The sequence below is a fragment of the Octopus sinensis genome, linkage group LG4 (genome assembly GCF_006345805.1).
Source record: "Octopus sinensis linkage group LG4, ASM634580v1, whole genome shotgun sequence".
NCBI classification, from domain to species: domain Eukaryota; kingdom Metazoa; phylum Mollusca; class Cephalopoda; order Octopoda; family Octopodidae; genus Octopus; species Octopus sinensis.
In genome coordinates this window covers 67547748-67570247 of record NC_043000.1, presented here as the reverse complement: position 1 = coordinate 67570247, position 22500 = coordinate 67547748, and the positions used below count along the sequence as shown (strand labels likewise).

The window sequence follows — 22500 nt, the reverse complement described above, 5'->3', positions numbered from 1 at the left end:
ATCTATCTATCTATCTATCTATCTATCTATCTATCTATATCTACATCTATCTATATCTATGTATATGTATATGTATATGTATATGTATATGTAAGTACGTACGTACGTATGTATGTATGTATGTATGTATGTATGTATGTATGTATGCATGCATGTATTGATATAAATTTCTTTCGAAACATATGCATACGTGTTACTGTTGTGTTTGTTTAGTCCCCAGAACGATGCATGGCTGCTTCTCACAGCTATACTACAATGTAAAAGTCTCCCTGCATTGATTCATGCATAAATATGTACTTATAGACAGAAAACAGTATGTTGTAATTTGACTGGCGTTTCTACCAGCTCTAGCATACATGATGAATTAAATGTTTGTTGTAGGGAGTGATCTGAGGGAGATCTACCTGTTAGTGCTAACAGGAGCATCTACGTTGAAGAAACATCCTACTACGGTCAATAAAGATGTACATACATAAAACAGTAGGGATGTGCTTTGAAGAAGATTTCGCTGTATTATCCATCAGGCTTTGTGTACATCATCAATACTAATATTTCTGTAAAACTTTGACATTTCATTATCGCATTTAATTATGCATGAAAGAAATGTGATAACACACGCACATACATACACATATACATGCATACACATGTACATATACACATACATACATATATATATATATATATATATATATATATATAATATATATATTATATATATATATATAATATATTATATATATATATATTATATATATATATATATATATATATATATATATATATATATATATATATATATATGTATGTATATATATACACATATTTATATTTTTCTATTCTCTCTCTGTTTATTCCCTTGTGTTCCTTTCTGTTGAAGAGCGTAGGCTCGAAACGTAAAAGACTTTCTCGCAGTCTCGAGCGTCAAACTAATACACCTGCTTGTTGTTTATGCACCTGTCTTCGTCTTATGTGTTTCTGTAAATTTCAACTATATATATATATATAAGATCCAGAGATCGAGGTTTAGGAAGGAAGTTAGCTTCAAGCAATTCGTAGTAAATATAAGAATGTTCTTTTATGATTTCACGGTAGGTGACTAAGTTTGCCGGGTCTGCGTATAAGAATACAAGTGTTACGGAATGAAGTAGATAAGATCCGGGCTACATATGTTTCATAGCGAGCGGAAGCTCGGAAGTGTTAACTATCCAAGTGAGGTGCATGCTGCAGACTACTCTTGAGGCCAAGGATATCGTGATTAAACTTTGATTTAATCAAAGTTCCGCTGGCTGTGTATCCCGTGTATTATTTTGGAAAAAATCCCCATCCCCAAATACAAATATACATACACACACACACACACACACATACACACACACACACACACACACACACAGACACACACACACACACACACACACACATATATATATAAATGGAGTTGAACGAAGATGTTAATAAAATTCCTTTACTTTCGACATATGTTTCGAAGACAACATGGTTTTATTCCAAAGGAATAAACGATGTAAGATGCAATCTTCTCATCAGGAAAGAAAGAAAGAGAGCTTCTCTCAACAACAAGACATTATAACAATTATGATGACTGCCTACCTGATAAACAGAACGTTATTAAGTATTTAAAAAAACCGTTAGTAGAGTTGACGTCAAAGGCAGATAGTGAGAAGAGAAGGGTTACAGGGATAATAAGTAGGGAACAAATAGGGTGGGGAAGTGATACGTTGATTAAAAGAATGTTCAAAGGCTTAGGAAAAGATTCCTCTATTGAAGTGAAGTGCAAGTTAAACTAATTGTTCAAACTATAATGACTGGCGAAATCACCTATATGAGTAAAATGTATGTTTCTGCCAGTGTTTACATTTGTACGATCTCTCTATAAGTGTGTTTACAAGAGGATTCTTAGAGAATCAGTTTCAGCTGAAAGCTGTGGCCATGCTAGGGCAACGCCGTTTTGCTACACTGTTATTATTGAGACTCTCCTCTGATATGTGGCACTTGGTGAATAAGTGAGTTTGATGTCGCTACTCTCATTTGCACCTCCCGCCGCGAAGTAGGTTTATCTGGGACTCTCGACAGGAAGCGATCCAGTTTTGATTTGAAAACACCTACATCTACTTTGTGTTGGTACCTTAGGCTCTTTGGAAGAATATTAAAAAGCTGTAGGCCCCCTGAAACCCAGGCTGTTGCAGTAACTGGTCTTGAAGCGCGATGGCATTGCTGAGATCTTTGGCACTGTGCAGTGACGACCCTTTCTGGCATTTGTGTAGCTTTCAATGCTAAAATTTGGCACAATCTCTTCCAGGATCTTCCAGATGTATATCACTGCATATCTCTCCCGCCTACGTTGCAGGGCGTCTTAGCTGTTTCAACCTTTCCCAGTAGCTGAGCTGTTGCAATGAGACGATCTTTGTGAAGCTTCGCTGGATTACTTCAAGGTCCGCTATTAATTTTGCACTGTGGGTTGACCATAGCTGGGAGAAGTAGTCCAGGCGGCTGAGGACGAATGTCCTTCAGAGGATCATCACGGTTTCCTTCTCTCTGATTCTGAAGGTTCTTAGGATCCAGCCAGCCAGTCGCCTGCACTTTGTCGCCATCCTGGTAATGTGTACTTGGAAAAACGTATCATCACTCATGTTGATACACAGTTTCCGCACTTATTTAGGCTCTGGCATTGTAATTCCCGATGGGCCAGTGTACCCTGTAAGTTTTATATTCAGTTTTGGGCACTGGTAGCGCAGAGCTTGGAATTTCTCAGCATTAAACTGCATATTATTGTCTTCAGCCCATCTGTAAATTGAGTCCAACGCATGGAAGTAAGAGGCTTTAATGCCTCGAGTTATAAAACAAGGTAAGAGGCTTAGTGCCTCATTTTGTAAGGACGTGGAGCCCATTTGTGAAAAATGTAAGAGGCTTAGTGCCTCTATTGAAAGGACCGTGTGTCCCAATGAACTATAGTAAGAGGTTTATAACCTCAATTGGTTTTATAAAAGAGAAAAAAAGAACAATGCTTTCGGGAAGTATCGATCGGCGGGCGTCGTCTGCTTCCCTCATCAATAGCATTATTTTGCTCATCATTTGTGTTGTTGTCCACCCCGCATTTGCTTCTATCTATGTAATGCCCTTATGGCAAATTTGATGAAATAAAGAAGCTTGCTTCCCAACCACATAATTCTTGGTCCAGTCCCACTGCGTGACACCATGGGTTGGCGTTCTCTATTATAGTCTCAGGCCCACCGAAACCTCGTGAGTGGATTTGGGAGATAGAAAATGAAAGTAACCCATCGTATATATATGTATATTCATTCAAAACTGGCGACAAGAATCTATGAACGACACCGTTGAAACATACTTCTCTACCTTGTTATAAATTTACATGCGTATCTGTAATCATTAGGATTCTGAAAACTTAATAGGTAAGTGGACAAGGTACAATATGAAGACTTTTATAAATTTCAGTATGGAACTCTTTCCTACTTTCTAAATTCTAACGATGGAGTTTAGTTTCTTAATTAGATACCAACACCTTCTTCATTGGAAGAATTCAACAAATTAACAACAACAATAAGCAAACTAGATCATATAAATGTTTTACGCATAACTGAAATTGTTTTATCTTTCATTTAGTTACAATATTTTATATTATCAGACGGGTTGTCCATACTTTACAGAAAATAAAACTTTTAAACAAGTTGTATGCAAACAGAAAGAAGTATATTGAGTAATTTAAAATTATTGTAGCAGGCCAGGTTCCAGAAACGATCTGTTTTATTAAGAGAAAGGGAGAGAGAGAGAGAGAGAGAGAGAGAGAGAGAGAGAGAGAGAGAGAGAGAGAGAGAGAGAGAGATAGAAGAGAGAGAGAGAGAGAGAGAGAGAGAGAGAGAGAGAGAGAGAGAGAGAGAGAGAGAAGACGCTAACTTTCACTATTTAAGATAATAATAGTAAGTAAGATGGATACGAAGGCAAGCGATTGTGTATGTAGAGAGAAACAAAGGCAACAGTCACACAGAATAACTGATACCAACAACAACATGCATGATAACAACATTATCGACACTTAACCCTACAATCCCATGAATAAAGAATGATATTTTTATTATTCTTTGAGCTTTGTCTGAAAGAAATCGACTGACAATAACTGTAAGTTCTGCCGTCATAAAGTGATGGTTTTGCTAGGGAAATGAGTTTCAAATGTTAGGATTTAACAGTTTTACGAAAATTACTCAACAGTTCTAACTCTCCTTATTACAATTACTTCGATGAAAATATTCCTTCCTGTAACTGGCATTAGATTTTGCTTTCTTGGAAGTTGCTTATATCCTAAGTGTTTATGATCTAACTTATTGTTACAATGCTATATGCATTCAAATAATGATAAAAGACAATATATACAACTTTTCCTTATCAACTCAGACATTATCAGACAACTAAAGTTATCGGCAATCCACTAAATGAGGCATTAAATGTTGGCACTATAAAACAGATGGATTACATTACCATAGTCAATTATGTTTACGCCGAAGCTTATCAACTATTGTACTAAAACATGTACTAGAGCATATAGATTGTTCAAAATCCTTGGACTGATGCAATTGCCAACTTAATATTTTGCATATTTTCTAGCACTAGACGGATTGGCAACAATTTTCAGAAGGTAGAGCCACTTTTCAATGTGACTTTTGCATTTATTCTTACGATCTCCAGAATCTGATCGTTATAGAGAATATGGATGGCAACCAAACATGATAATCATCCCAGAAGACCAATCTCAACGTCAAAGGTCACATATTCTTGTTGCAATGGAAAGTTGATTGGATAACTGTCAGATTAGATTGATTCAACCGCATTCTACAACAGTGGACAGTAGACTTATATTTATAAATTGATGTCTATAATCTATATCTGGTAAGAAGAAAACAAATCGACTAAGAGGTGATCAATACAAAGGAATGATGCATATTCTGAATGTGGAATCAAAAACGTTTGAAGGTGGCTGGGATGTAATTGTACAATCTTCACAATGAGGTGAAAATGAGTATCATATCATAACTTGTCAATGAGCATCATAGTATAACTAGACAATGACCATTACTAGGTGGTGAACCAGCAGAATGATTAAAGCGGAGGACCATTACATTTCAATATATATTTCAGCTAAGGCGGCGAGCTGGCAGAATCATTAGCAGGCCGAACAAAATGCTTAGTGGCATTTCATCTGTCTTTATGATATGAGTTCAAATTAAGGTGGCCAGCTGGTTGAATCGCTAACATGCTGGACAAAATGCTTGACAGCATTTCGTCCGTCTTTACGTTCGAACTTCAAATTCCATCGAGGTTGACTTGACATTTCATCCTGTCAGGATCGATAAAATAAGTATCAGTTGAGCATTGGGGTTGATATATTCATCTTATCCCCCTCCTCTGAAATTGCTGGTCTTGTAACAAAACTTGAAGCCAATATTTATTCCAGCTCAAGGCAGCAAGCTGCTCAGAATAGTTACCACGCCGGAAAAAATGTTTAGCAACATTTCGTCCGACTTGACGTTCTGTGTTCAAATGCTGCCGTGGTCGACTTTGACTTTCATCTTTTCGGAGTCTGTAAAATAACTACAAGCTGAGTACTGGGGTTGATATAATTGAGCAAATCGGTACTTATTATTTATTCTGGTTCTCAATTCTCTGAGTTTTGAGGTAGTATCACCCAGTTTAACACCACCACCACCATCTGATCTTCGGGTACTTTTAGCGGAGTTTACGTTGTTGTGAGTTTTCAAGATCTTTTGTCTGTTTTCATAATGATTAGTTTCCTTCATGTTTCGATGACAGTAAAAAGTAAATGGTCATGGCCACTTGAATTCCCTCCTTGGCTAAATCTTAAAAGCTTTGACACTTTTGTCACATATTTAGAGACATTCTTAAGTTTTTTAACAAGAGATTTATGTTCATGTCTCACCTATGACTAGAAAAAAATATGAATCTCTTATAAAATGATGAACCCTTCTAATTAGTGACAGCTGTGAATTACAATTTCAAACATGTATAAAAATGTGCAAGTGCTTAATAAAATTTGGAAATATTTAGACAGTTGACGTCTCAATAAAGCAGATTTTAGAGAATGTATTGCATGTCATATATACACAGTTTATCGTCTGTTAATTCATTTTCCTGTTGAACAGTTGGTAGATTTTCAAGAACAAACATATTTAGTTTATTGAGGCAGCTCCAAAACACGCGTAGTCTGGCTATTTCAAATTAATAAAAACGCCAACAATGTATACTAGCGACCAAAATCTCACGTCATTATACCTAAAAATATATAAAATACATCTCAAAAATGTCAGAAACGAATAGAACAGACTGTACCACGAAGTTTGTCAGCAGCTTAAAGGATAAGGAGAGATTTTGTTTGAAAATAACATAATTTGCTAGGAAAGCTAAAAATTTTGATGAAATGAAGATAGTTGATAAATTTGAATACAAATCGTTGTTGAAAATCTGCGGTTAATCGAAAGAAAGAGGAATGAAGGGATTCGATCTTTAAAAGCTTCAGTATCCAGTATGGCAAACAATTTCGATAAACGTTCTCATTAATCTGTGTGTTATTTGATTCAGCAAAAGAATCGAACAATCTCGTTGTTTCTATAGGGATAATACTGTGAAACAACTGCACACATTTTAGCGTGTGTTATAAGAAGTGCGCACTTTCTTTTACACGATTTAATCAGAGGATAAAAGAAAGACCCATGATCTTTTAAAAATTCTGAAAGAGGAAAGGGAGGAAGTTATCCTCAAACAGAAAATCTGGTCTGAATGCTTTCAACAAAGGGAAAAACCTGTAAACATATCCAAGGGATACGTAGTGGCATTTGACGGAGTGTCAGATTAAGCCTAGGACCGAAGAACACTTTGGTAAAAGACACTTGCCTGGAGTGCTGAAAACCCTTTAACTACACAAATATTACTAATTAGATTTTCAGCAAAAAAGAAAATAATGAGCAATGAAACAATTTATAAAGCTGCAAAGGAAATCACAAAAATCCAACATTTGGCTCCTACGCTATACTCAAGCGTCAGCTATTTAAAATTATTCCTGCTGTTGCAGTTGGAAGCCATTTCTAGTTCACTGATACTGCATGAGATTCAGGCAACACCTACATATACGATATTCTGATGACTTATCTGAGAAGCCAATGAAAAATAATACAAGTATTTGTTAGCACAAGAATTGCAGTTGATTTTCTAAGTGGTGGTGGATCAGTTCTCAATGGATTGAAATGAATGAGTTCGGTACTTTGATAACACTGATCTTACACCTCACACTGAACTCGATACAGGTCAAGTCAACCATGAGATGGGATATGGTGGAGAAAGTCAGTGTTATTGAAATACTAATTTAGAAATTAATTTCACCAGGCGCGAACAAGGAAATTTCTGATGCATCTAAGAAGGTTATGATTATATCGAAAAGATGAGATAATGCGCATCATCAATGAAGAGGAAAATTGGAGTGTCGATTAGGTCATTTCACATGATTAATTTTCGTGTAGAGTCTGAATAATTAATCTCTATCAAGGACGCTCCATCACTCACTGAAACTCAAAATTACCGCTACGAAACATGACCCACAAAAACATTTGTTGAATGGATTTTGACCATTAGCGAAAGGACTGCATAAGAATTTCATTGATACTGAAACAATTATGGGAGGTAATAAAGGAGAGCATATTTTTATGTCCCAAATTAATTTACAATCATCCAACCCAATATTTCCATTCAATATACACCGCAGGCAATTTCTGTTATTCCTCGAATTTGTTATGACAAAAGATAGTGCCTTTCTACTCAAGCCAGTTTTTGTCATTCCTTGATTCAAGATCAGTCATTATTAAGTGTGTCTATGATAAAAAGCTTTCCAGCCGTGACCACGTTGTCTGTTCAAGATAGTGTATCTGAGACTACACTATCCAATGTGATCTTTCATTTTCAAGATGATAACTTGTAATTTGGGGAAGATTTGAAAGTCCACGTAGAATCACCTTCGTTGACCAGTACTTCGTCATGTGGTTATTATCAAGGGTATAGAAACTTTTTGACAAAAAGGTCATTAACTATAATTATGAAATAGATTTTGAAGAAGTAATTATCATATATACATTTATAGGGAAAAAATTATTTTAAAGAAAAATTGCCTTCTGTTGCTGCTGCTGCTGCTACTGCTGCTGCTGTTGCTGCTGCTGTTGCTGCTGCTGCTGTTACTACTACTACTACTACTACTACTACTACTACTACTACTTACTACTACTACTACTTCTTCTTCTTCTTCTTCTCTTCTTCTTCTTCTTCTTCTTCTTCTTCTTCTTCTTCTTCTTCTTCTTCTTCACCACGGTAATTATTGAAAATAATCCGGTAAGCATAAATGGAGAAATTTTCTCGCCCTAAGTAGGGAAAATTCTTTCAATTCAAAATCTATTTTATTGGTGAGATATCTTATATTTTAAACTATGTCTACTTGTTAATGTTATAGTTATTTGCTTTGTATTGAGTCCTTAACCTTTGATAGAGTTGTAAGCGTGCTGCCGTAATATGCAGCTTGGGTGAAGGATTTAAACCCGGCGGAGCCGGCTCCGCTCCAGTTCTGACCACAACCCATTTAATAGATCCTCAGATACCTCTTCCAAAGGGTCCTATCAGAAGCACCGATCATTACATTTACCGGCAGGATTCTCAAGTATGATAAACTCAGACTGGATATTATCCAACAATTTCGTCATTCTTCTATCTTTAAATCACCTGCTGGTTGGCTCGGCTTGAAGAATTTTTCTTGTGATTCTTTCCTGAACCAAATATATTATTACTGCCACTGAAATATTACTTATGTAAATGTAATTGAAAATATACTAAATAATAACTTGCTGCAAATTAATACTGAGAATATGATTACCCATTCTCAATGAGATACCTTTTAATTTTAAACATTTTTACAACACTAATAAATATAGTAATATTGTCTTCAAATGATACTACACCTCCATAGTAATTATTTCTTTGCTGCGTTATCAAATTTCTATCTGTAGCCAACTTTCGATCGCAATTATTGCTTCAAAAATGAAATCATCTTATTCAAGCATTTCTTGATAATTTGCGAATACAGAAACTTTTTCTAAATATTCCTACCCCAGAACCAAGGTAGTTTCAGAAATTTATAATTATTCATACTTAACATCACGTTTTTCTACTGGTTATTGTGATAAGGATACTTATATACATGAATATGTGTGCATATATGCATGCCTGTATGTATGCATATACGCATACATACATACATACATACATACATACATGCATACATACATACATACATACATGCAAGGTAATACGTACGCACATTCATGCAGACGCATACAAACACATACACACATACATATATGCTTGTGCTTGTGTGTGAATGTGCGTGTGTGTGTTACATATTGAATTAGTGTATAAGCACTTTAAAAATATATCCATAGAATTTAAGAGCTCAATTGTTTAACATGTTAAACTTCAATATATTATTACTGCACTGCAATATCCATAGTAGGAATTAGTTTTCATAGAAATAAATTGGCTCAAAAGAATGTTCAGAGCATAAAAAGCAAAGATCTCAATGATATTTGAAGATTATATGATTAAGTTCTCCAGTTGTTTCTACAGTTAAAATATAATCATCATATATATGCTATTATGTGTGTATACATTTGTCTCTCTTTCTCTCCACACACATATATACACACACACACATATATGTATGTATGTATGTATGTATGTATGTATGTATGTATGTATGTATGTACACACACATACATATTTATATGTATATATATACACATATACACACGCACACCTATATATATATATACATATATACATATATCATCATCATCATCATCATTATTATTATTATTATTATTATTATTATTATTATTATTATTATTATTATTATTATTATTATTATTATATGCTTTAGTATCACTTCTGCAAATATATATTGCTCCTCTTATATAATTATTGTGGAAACGAAGAATATTTAAATATACGTTCAAAAATTAATTATTTTTGTAATATTAAGTATATGTTGTACCAAAAATGTCACTCTACGAGTTACTTTGTTTCAGTGATACCCTATGCGACAGCTTTGTATCTCGTCTAAGGGATTTGTAATAAGAAGTGAGAAGTGCTTATAAACCAGATTTGGAATTCAACAAAGGAAAAAAGAAGAAACGAAATAATCTTCATACTATTAGATACGAAATTTAAAGATGTAGAAAACCACGAGTAAATATATTTTTTCTGGTAGTTCTTTTTTTTCCAGGTATTTTAAATTAAAACACGATTTTAAATAGGTGTGAATTTATTCTGGGGTGATTATTTCATTAATGGTAGCAAGAAATGCTCAGTGTTTCAAGTATTTTATATTTTTGTTAATATATATTTTTATGTAAAAATCACCTATATTAAAAATAAACAACAACCCAAAACCCCTCTAAATATTGTCCAAGGAAAATAACTGCTTTAGAAGCTTAACAAAGCATTCAGTAATACATCAACGTTGCTAACAAATATACTCTACAGTTAAAAAGTCAAATTGAAGGACTAAAGTAAAAAGAACATCAAAGAAGAAAAATTACCAAAGGATAAAAGAACAAAACATACAAATACACACTTTTCAAATACATTCGCAAACGTTGATATCACTTAACAGCCCAGCCAACTTACTTTTTTTCTTACCACTAAAACCATTGTAAGGTACGTTATAACATCTTGCCATTTCATTTCAAATGCATTGCAGACAAAAACAAGGGCAGTACAAATTTAAGCGATAGCTGAAACGGTAGTAATACAGCAACCTCACTAAATGAAAACAGTTATCCTACAACATCTATTAGATAACATTTTCTGTATATAGGCATTTAAATATGTTTGAATAAGTACATACATGCACACACACACACACACACGCACACACACACACACACACACACACACACACACACACACATACACACACACATACACACACATACACACACACACACACACCACACACACACACACATGTCAATTTGTTTGAGTGCGTGTAGAATAGATTTATATGTGTAAAAAGAAATTTAATATATGCTTTCAAGTGCTGGAGTACCAAGACAACCATCAAGATTAATGACTGTAATCAGATCATGGGATAGGAAACAATGTACGTAAAACGAGATATTAAGGAGATTTTATATGTGTATGAAGTGAGAAGTTGCCAGCAAACTAGACGGTGAAGCTACAAGGAGTTATTTTGCCAAGAGACAAGAATACTGCCTGTAGTTTGGAATTGTTGAGGTTTTGCAGGTTCTACAATGCATAAAAACATTTTGTTCCCAAGATTATTTTTCTTATGAACGAATTATTTTCATTTAGAAAAAGTATCGTATGATCTTCATACAGTTCTCGACATTGTTAAGGACGTAAGGATAATGGCTCGACTGGAGTCAGAAATCACATTCTAGTTTCAGTAGGATGAAGGCTTTTTTCTTAGCTAAGGCTCTCACTCACCAATTATTACTAATTCATATTCTATGAAGTACAAAAGCACCATATTTTTGATGTGGTAAGACGAATTATAACTTTCATAGTGTTTTGTTCAAAGAGAATTAATATTATAAAGGAAGTGATTGTGTGCCTTACTGAAGTCCACTCTTTTGCATGCATATAAGTTAGGTTTCCAGTCTGAGAATAGTTTCCTTTTATGTGTTGTTCTTCCTCCAAGTCATAAGAAAAACAAAGAAATATAAAATAAAAGAAAGGAAAGAAATAGTACATGACTACACTTGCCAGAATATTACATTTTACGGCGATGATTCTAAATGCTTTTTATATTTGTTTTTTCTCTATTTTTGATCGAAATATTTTCAATTCAAATGGAAATAGAAAAAACGAACCTGATCTACATTAGAATTTAACAAATAGCTAAATTACTTTATCATATTTATTTTATTGTTCTGTTGTTTTAGTTTAGATCTACGTTGAACGTAAACGTGTCTCTGACTTATTCAATAAAAAGAAGAAATAAAACTATAACTCACCTGTTTGACACGAGTAGTAAACTGCTACAACGGGTATTATTCCACCTGTTAATACTAGTTGACAATGTGGAATCAACGTACGCAAGCCATCGGCTGCACAGTACTTTCGACCATTGCACAGGGTCTGAAGATTTCCTCGGACTATTTCTATTGACGTAGACGTAGGCTCGAGTCGTACCTCGGTCACACGTATACTTGATTTCTCCGAACATGACAGGCCGAAGGTACCAGTACTGCAGATGTTGCTTACGCATAGGTTTCCTAAAATGAAATGAATTTATATGGATTAAGAACCTTGCAATTCATCACCGTTTAAATTTCATGAAATACTTTAATATTTGTCTTATTTGCTTTCTGATTGAGCTGACGACAGAAGAATCTCTTTATCGACGTATGTAACTGTAGCCACTCTGTCGTTGGACAGGTTATATTAAGTTATCATTCGAATATATAATCCACGAATTTAAAAATATTATGAATTTGTTGAAAGATAATTGTAAGCGGTTTTTAGCAGGTTGAATGTTTACTTTGAAACATTCTTGATGGAAAATCACGCCAAAGTGAAGCGGTTCCTGTTCTTGAGAATATTAAGAATGTCATGGATTAGACATTGTATTATATTCACTTTGTGAAAATATATAACTGTTATCGATAATAATTTACAGCTCACTCCGATTAAAAGAAATATTAAACGAAGTAAAATGTTTCTTTCTGGTAAAAGTATTTAAATCTTAACTAAAAACAAAACCTCTGTTACTTTAAATTCATAAGTTTTGTAATGTAATTTTAAAATGAAAACTGCTTCGTTTATTTTCGAATTATAATTTTTAAAAATGTAGCTTTAGACTTCTCTTCACAAAAAGTTTCCAGCATTTGAGAATTGGTGAAAATTTTATTAAAATGTGGAGAGTAACATAGAAATTTGCTTTGTTAAAACCTTAATGCATTGTGTGAAAGTTAAATATTTTAAAACTGAATTGTGTCTGAGTATTCTGTTATGAAATGTTCAATACAATAATTACAATTAATGCACTTCTTTTATCAACTCTAAATACATTTTACATTCACTCATATATAATATTAAGATATCAGACCCAAATCACCGGCACTTCCAAAGACATCTTTAATATGAGGTATTTAGATATGAAGAGCAACATATATATCTTAAATAATATTACAGAATATAACCGAGTTTATTTACAAATATGAAAAGAATACGGAAATTAAATCCCTGTGAAACGAATTATTCTGAAGTAACTGTATCAGCAAAGTAGCATTATGAGATGTGTACGATCTTTCGGAAATTACTAAAGATTATTCAGTTGCTATTCATTTATTTAAATTTAATCTAACTTGGCAGTTGACATTGAGACGACGCTGACTTTTGTCGATCCATAATGCTTCTGAGAACAATGGTCTGGTATAGCTTTCTATTGCATACTTCAAGTACTCGGGGCAATTTGAGTTCATAATCTACATGCGAAAAAAAAAACCAAACAAAAACCAATCAATGCTAATACACCTATTGCGAGAAAAACAGGAGCCACTATGTAGTCTCTCGACCTGCTACAACAAACAACTAAATATCCTTCGAATCATCTCTGATGTTTTAACAAAACGGCTATATTGAACAATGAAGTCCTAAATAGACTATGTAAGAAAATTAAATTCAGATGGTCGTAGCTGATATATCAGTGATAGTGCATCTGGCTGGGGTGGCCGAGCGGAGCGAGTAAGTGTCCTGATCCAGGATAACCTGGGACAAAACGATAACAATCACAGTTATATTTCAACTTCATTGTGTCTATTTGCAGAGTGTGGCATAGCACTGCAGTGAAACTTGGATCGTTCGAAGTTTCAAATCTCTAATCTAATATAAATAATCTATCTCACGAACAATTTTTCCTGCAAAATGAATTGAATTCAGAATTATAACATTAGTCTAGTTGCTGAATTACATTGGAGAAATTATACCAAAAATATAAATCAACATCAATAAAACCTGTATGTATTTATATAGTAGTAATACGAAGCAGATAGTGATGACTATGAATGTTCGGGATTGGGTGCTAGCCGTTTATTGAATATGTTAATATTGACAAGTCTATTTGTGTTCGATGCAGATGTGTTCCCGGATAATTTCCTTAGTCATTTTATGTCGACATGCCAACTCGTGTGCATTATTGTAGATGCATACAGTGACTTCCTTATATCATGTCTTGATGTAAGTAAATCACTCAATGCATATACAATAATAGCAAGAACGCAAAAAGCTCATACTTTGCTAAAACATGTCTGGAATTGTCTCCATGTGTACCGAAGATCAGATTAGATTAATATTAATCTGTGTGGTGAAGATTCTGCCCATCCCCACCACGTGTGTAATTCTAATTTTAATTAACTGAAGTTTTTGAATTGTCGATTTGACCTTGATCAAATTTAAGCAATAATTTACTGTTTCTTTCTCACGACATAATTAAAATTCGATGGAGCATGTTAGCGCTGATTTAGCAGGTTGTTGCTGTTGTTATTTAGTACCAATCAACTTTGATTCATACCCATCTCGTCTTTTCAGTGTCATCTAGATAATTTTTGAAAGAGACTTGTTTTCTGCTATATCTATTAGTTTCAACGACTACGTAAAGGTTCCCTCGATGATTCTAGTTGTATGTAAGTACTATAAAATATATACAGGCATTTACATACACACATACACACACACAACTATGTATGTGTGTATGTGTGCGTGCGTGCATGCGTCAAATTCATCACTATACGCAGTGGTCAGACGGTAAAATTGGATGAGTGTACGATGCGGGATGGTTCCCGCTAAAGTGATCTGTCCTAAATATTCTATGTAAAGTGTAAAACATTCTACGTAGAAACAATATTTTTTATAATAATCCAAATGCCAATAAGTTATGGCAGTCACCAAAATTTAGCAGATGCAATAGATAAATGGTTATTTTTGTGTTTTAAAAAACAATTTAAGACATGGCGATACAGTAAAAACGCTGAAATTGAATTTAAATGCAACGAGGACGCAGATGTTGAACGGTATATAAATATTAAATATTTACAGAAAAATTGTGTTTGTGGACATGATTAACAAAAAGAAAATGGTGGTGATGTTAACGGGATGGTGATAACGTTCTGTGCAATGTAAGATATTTACCGGTATTTTAAATCTCTACATATATAGTCACAAAAACAAAACTAACTGAACATATTGAGTTTTGAAACAGACAAATCTTAGAAAATGAACTCAAAGTTTGCTGAAAGTTTACCCGAACGAAATTTTTAGCAAAAGTTTTGGTTAATATATATGGAAAAAAGAATGATATAAAGATACTGATTTTAAAGTTATATGTACTTTTGAAGAAATATAAACATTTATTATTAGATTTTATTAAAATAACATGTAGGAAAAATATTTCATCAATATTTTCTTAAATGTTCATAGAGTGAAAGGCAGCGAGCCGATAGAATTGTTAGCAATACAATACATAGCGGTATTTCTTTTGGTTCTATACGTTTTGTGCTTAAATTACACCGAAGTAGGCTTTGCCTTTCATCTTTATGGGGTCGATAAAATAAAGTACCAGTTGAACCCTGGGGTCGATGAAATCGAATGTCTCCCTTCCCCAAAATTTCAGACCTTGTGCCTGCATCAGAAAGATAAAAATTTATAGATTGAGAAATACATTAAGGGTTTTCCTTAATTAAGGAAACAAATTAGGTAGATGTTGGAAAACATGGATGAAACTGTTCAAGATTAAAACTGTTCAATGTTAAAACTGTTCAATGTCAAAAATGGTTTATGTGCCTTAACAATATTTATAGATCAGAAATGATATTTTCTGGAATGTACGTATGTCTATATGCAGTTGTGTATCATTTTCCTTGTACCACTTACAAATGGCATGACAGACCCATTCCTTAACTGCCATAAATATATCTAATTCAGTAGCTTGGTTAACGTCATTCTTTAGCTCTTCTACTCTTCCTGCTCGTTTTATTTATTTAATATTGCCGTGTCAATAATTAATACACCATAGACATTTTTGGCACTGGAACTGATGGCAGTCTATTATGTGTTACCAGGTAGGGGCGAATTGGCAGAGGAAAAGTGGCGGGGAACAATAACAGAAGATCTTAAAAGCAGAGGGTTAACAATGGAACAAGCTATCAAGGACGCTTTCAGTGTTATAAGGTGGAATGATTTTGCTGTCACCTGAAATGTCACAAGGCACAATGAAAACCGAATATAATGAATGTAATGTTTGATGGTATTTTCTGCTAATGTTTTGTTTGGATTTTCTCAGGACACGAGATGGAAAGAATTTCATGTACAGTAACAGTATGAAAATATATACATAAATAGATAAATAAAAAAAAATATCCTGCGGTTCACCACTACACGTGGGCGAAAGCTAAAAACGACGACTCAGGAGAAAACCTTGTTCTTTCTGAAATAGTTTTTTTTTCCAAAATAACACTTGCAAATAACACCGTATAGTAAAAATTAACATGAATGCTCTATATTTTACTAACTGTAACAATAATAGCGAAATACTCATTAAAACTGAAAGTGCTGTTATTACCTCCTTCTGGAACTCTTCAGCTTCGCAAAGAATGCATAAAAAAATCAAGTACGTACGCGCAAAAGCAAATCTTATAAACATAACACATGAAATTATAAATACTACAATGCAACTCAAATAGTGTAAAAATATAATTTAAAGAACTAAAAATATTTATCACCACCCACAATATTTTGTATATTTGCAATCTAGCATAGAATTCCTCAAATACATAATTTCGTTCAAATATGACCTCAGGAGACAAACTCTGGCGCAAGTTTCGTATTATGTATAAAAAGATTGTGGAAGAAATAGTAACTTCATATTGTTTACACAAAAAATGGAGCAATAGAAGTATTTTGATTCTCAGGAGACTGGAAAGATTTAGAAATGTATCTAGCAGATGCCATACCGAGGTTATGCTCAGGTGGCTGGCTTGTAGTAATTAGCTTTTGTTGCTTTGTAACAATTGCTAGGTGGTTGTAGTGAAGTAGTAAGTTAATAGCTATGAATCTAGTGCAGAGACGCACAAAAAAGTGACTAAAAAACTAACAGTGTAAGGCAACATGTTACAAATGCTTCCAATTGTAGGTGTTGTAAATGAAAACTAGTTATATGAATTACATTAATATAAACACACACACACTCGCACACAAACACAGATGTGTGTGTGTGTATATATATATATATTAAAATACATATATGCAATCTAGGCGTAGGAGTGGATGTATGGTAAGTAGCTTCCGGGTTCAGTCCCACTGCGTGGCACCTTGGACAAGTGTCTTTTACTATAACCTCGAGTCGACCAAAGTGAGTGGATTTGGTCGACGGAAACTGAAAGAAGCCCGTCGTATATATGTATATATATATGTATGTGTGTGTTTGTGTGTCTGTGTTTGTTCCACCAACATCGCTTGTGTTTACGTCCCCGTAACTTAGCGGTTCGGCAAAAGAGACCGATAGAATAAGTACTAGGCTTACAAAGAATTAGTCCTCGGGCCGATTTGCTCGACTAAAGGCGGTGATCCAGCATGGCCATAGTCAAATGACTGAAACAACTAAAAGAGTAATCGTTCCCCGCCATGTTACGCAAATCCAGCTACAATTAAAACACTGTAATAAATACCATAATTGGGGAAATCGTCAGCTCACACAAAGTAACCTGATACAAACAATACAAATTACACACGAAATAGCACAATGGTGCCAGACCAGACTCCTTTCATGTCCTAAATAACTCACCTACTTATTCACATTCTCCACCATCTCAAACATAGCTCTTTTCTAGACATTCCTTCCCGCTCCACACACCACACTATTCTGTTTTCTACTTTTCTCTTGCATGTTTACTTTAACTTCAGCCTTTACTCAGATTTTCACACTCTATTGAAACCACATTGCAAAGAAATCCCTAACTATCCTTTAACCTCCACCTCACACATCAATAAATGACGTGAACATAGTTCACAAACTTCAGAATTGCTCAGTGGAACCATTTCCACTAAGAAAGAGTGTCAACGTTCGCTGACTTTAACAATATTATATTCACCAGTATAGAGAGTGCAATACATGCTTAAAAAAATCATTGTAGACTCATCCTCTAAACACATTTAACAGGTTAGCATATAAATGCATCAGAAATAACAAACCTGCTAAAAAACAACTAGAAACAACCTCAAACAAAGTATATATAGCAAAACCGAAACTTAACACCACAGACTATTCATTAACTAACTAAATCGGGGAAATAACAAAGAAAATAAATTGAAGAAAAGCAGAAAACTGGCAAATATTTGTAAATGACACAAACCACTAAACAAGAAATATAAAAAAAAAACACTATATAAAATAAATAGCAGAATCAACAACAACAACCGCACCACCCTCCACGCCAGAATAATAACATCAAAGAAGATAACATAACCAACGTCAAGGTAATACCCTTATCAGATGTTCCTTGTAAATCACCGAGAACGAACTCATAAATAGACAGAAATATCAAATCAAAAATAATGATTTCGAACATTTCCGTTCATGAAACACCTGTAAAGCGTTGGGGGAAATTTCAGAAAATAAAAAGAAAAGAAAAAAAAGGAAGCCGCAAAGCTTGACAAAATTACAAAATACGATCAAAATACTTATGGTGTGAAAGAATCACTGCAATCACTAACATCTAGAGTTGCTTCTAACAATTCTGTCAAATTGCCAGAACCAGGAAACTGGTAAGAATTCTCTCAAATTTACAGCCCATTAACAGCTCAAGCGAAGTAGCGTCACACAAACCCATCACCTCCTTATGCACACTTTCCAACATTTTAGAAAGACTCTTCTTTCACATCACTAACCTATATGTTTTCCTTGTCCAAATCACCACACAGATTCAGACCGCTACACACTACCTACATACAATTGCCATCGACTTCAGCTCTCACTACCCATTTATACAATATACAACATATTCTTTAAGATACAACGTTCTCCTGAGAAAAGTCTGATATTTCATTTATGGAGTACCAAGTAATGGCCGGAAGAGTAAAAAAAGAAGTGAAGTGGTGAAAAGGCAGGAACAGGATGAAGAAGAGGAGGGTGGCGCTATGAATGGGCTATGCAGGATGAAGTGTGTCAGGTGAGACGATGTAAAGTCAAGAGAAAAGTGGTTGATGTGCGAAGCTGACAAGAGGCGGAAAATGGTATAAGTTAGGGAGGGAGAATGTTAATGTGATAGGTGATAAGAAAAAGGTATAACATTTAGCTATGCATAAAATACAGTTTCAAGGAAAATAGAAATATGATTGAGAGAAGTGAGAAAAAGCGTGTGCAGATGGGGCTAGAGTGGATAGAGTGACAAAATTAAAGAACTTAGAGATAAGTATTCAAACTGATACAAGACAAAGCCATCAACCAGATGGCAACCAGTATCATATATATATATAGTTTATCACAGCATTAATTGCCCACCTCGTCGAAAGATCTCTGTCTGGAATGTTAGACTTTTCCACTCTTAGAATTTATTATTGTGGTTATTGAATCAAACTCTCAAGAATTTCTTCGGATTACACACATACACACATATACGTACACACCTATCCACACGCACACACATGTATGTATGTATGTATGTATGTATACTGACACACATGTAATGAATTTCGTAAATATATACATGTATGCATAGATACAAAAGATCTTAGTATTCACGCAGCAAGCCAATACGTCAAACTAACTGAAGATACACTTCAATTTTTTTAAACGTACAAACTGAGAGAGTGAGAGAATAACAGGATGAGGATATGGCACTCTCCATCAGTTACGACGATGTGGGTTCCAGTTAATCCGATCAATGGAACATGCTGCTTGTGAAATTAACGTGCATGTGACTGAGCACTCCACGGACACGTGTACTCTTAACGTAGTTCTCAAGGATATTCATCGCGACACAGAGAGTGACAAAGCTGGCCCTTTGAAATACAGGTACTACTAATTTTTGCCAGCTGAGTGGACTGGAGCAACGTGAAATAAAGCGTCTTGCTCAAGGACACAACATGTCACCAGGAATTGAACTCACGACCTTACGATTGCGAGCCGAAAATCCTAACCACTAAGCCACGCGCCTTCACTGCTGAGGGTGTAAGGTGACTAAGAACAGAGTGACGCTGCAAACTTTGCTATGTTTCATCTGCTTCTTTCCCTCTCCATTTCCGTATCACTTTCGCGCTCACAGTCTCTCTCTCTCTCTCTCTCTCTCTCTCTCTCTCTCTCTCTTGCCTTTGCCTCTCTGAGTCAGTCAAACTTTATATAACAGTCCTCTCTGTCCTTCTAAATTTATTATTATCAACACCAGCGCCTTCACCACCACCTTTTACATAACTACCGACAGTTTTCCCTCTACTCTGTCAGAGTCTCTTCCTCTAGTAGCATGACAAAATATTGGTAGCTAGAAACATGTTATTGTATTAATATATAGGTTTGAATTTAGGACTACAGAGCTGGTGTCAAACCTTGAAATGCTATGATTACATTCTTTGCAGAATCCAGACAGATGCTCACGTAGTTAAAAATTATATATATATATATATATATATATATATATATATATACATCCACACACTAACACACTCACATTTTCATCTTTTCAAAGTCCATAAACTCAATACAAGTGAAATACTGAATCTTCGGTCAATACACATTTAGCAAGCACACATAGACTCACATAAACAAATTATTTTTAAAAATCTCTCCATGGAATATTTTAATCAATGTAGAAAGCAGTTCGGTGGTTACATGAAGACTGATCAATGGTTAAACAACTCATAATATAGCAAATGAAATAATAATATACAAGAAATTATTTCTAGCTTTGGTCTAAAATAAATTTGAGATTATTTATATCCCCTCGAGAGAATACATGGAACAAACAACTGATGGATCAAAATGTCCACATAAGCGCAGACATTATTGTGTAGTAGGAACTTTGCTTCTCAACCACATGGTACCGAGTTCAGACCCACTGTAGTGTCGTGAGAGGGAATTTCTTGATGGAAAGTGAGTGGAACTCCGTGACTGTATAGTAAGAAGTTTACTTCCCTACTACACGATTCTGGGTTCAGTCCCATTGCGTGGCACCTTGGGCAAGTGTCTCCTACTTTAACCTAGGACCGACCAAAGCCTTGTGAATGGATTTGCTAGAGAGAAACATATGTGTTTATGTGTAGTGTGTGTATGTTTGTGTGTGTATGTTTGTGTGTGTGTGAGTGTAAGCTGTGCCCCATTATGACCGTAGCTGAATAACAAAAAGAAATAAGAATTAAAAGATAAACGATACTAACAGAGTCAGTCAAACTTTATATAACAGTCAACATGGAAAAATAAATTACCTCGCAGTGTCAATTTGGCTCATAATGCACGATCATTATCAGAATTCTTTAGAATTCTTTAGAATTCTTTAGAACAGAATAATTAAAATGTTGCTGTGAAATAACGCTGGGGGGATAACCCTTCGAGAGAATGTACGTGTTCAATAACCAAAGGATTCCTATTCAAACATACATGATGCTCATGAACATTTGATAAGTCAGAAGCAGGTTTGCTTCTGCTCAGACCGTTTACATAAATTTCCACGTACGTTAATTACAAAATCTACCCACTACACACCAGCTGAATTATTCCTGATTATTACACTAAAAGCACGTTGATGTGTATGTGTGTGTGTGTGTGTGTGTGTGTGTGTGTGTGTACACACGTAATACATATAAGTATATTCGCATATATATATATAATATATATATATATATATATATATATATATATATATAAATATATATGTATATACATACATACATACATACATACATATGTGTGTTGTGTGCGCGCGTGTGTGTGTGTGTATGTATGTATGTATGTATCACTAGCTAGCGGTTGTCTCACTCTGAGGACGGATGACATTCAGAAACCCAGGTCTGCCAGTGTCAAGTATTTTCTTGAGAAGATTTAAATCCACTTTGTGTATGGGAGTTTGTGAATGAAATGAATCACCAGGTAGAAAAAATCTCTGAGGAGGTAATTGGTGAACGTTATTAATTGGGACAAGAAAGGTAAGTGCCATTTTTTGGAGGAGGGGATGAATAAATATCCAAACACTCAAAAGCTAAAGTAGTGAAATGAAATATTTACAGTGATGAATTAAAATATATACTGAGGCCAAAATTGGTTATGCGTTCATATTGAGGCGTGTTCTGTATTTTTCGATGAATGTATTTTCTTTATTTAAACTTTCTTGTTCAGAACATTTTTCATGGCAC

General features: G+C 34.5%; 1 protein-coding gene across 4 annotated transcripts in view; it reads right to left on the bottom strand.

Moving 5' to 3' along the window:
• The window catches only part of LOC115211097, a 144767-nt gene that overhangs the window by 36224 nt on the left and 86043 nt on the right, over positions 1 to 22500 (bottom strand). For all 4 annotated transcript variants that reach the window (XM_029779987.2, XM_036502101.1, XM_036502102.1 and 1 more), the window contains one exon: positions 12120 to 12380. In XM_029779987.2, the coding sequence (XP_029635847.2) occupies positions 12120 to 12380 (261 nt within the window). The remainder of the gene's footprint in view (positions 1 to 12119; positions 12381 to 22500) is intronic.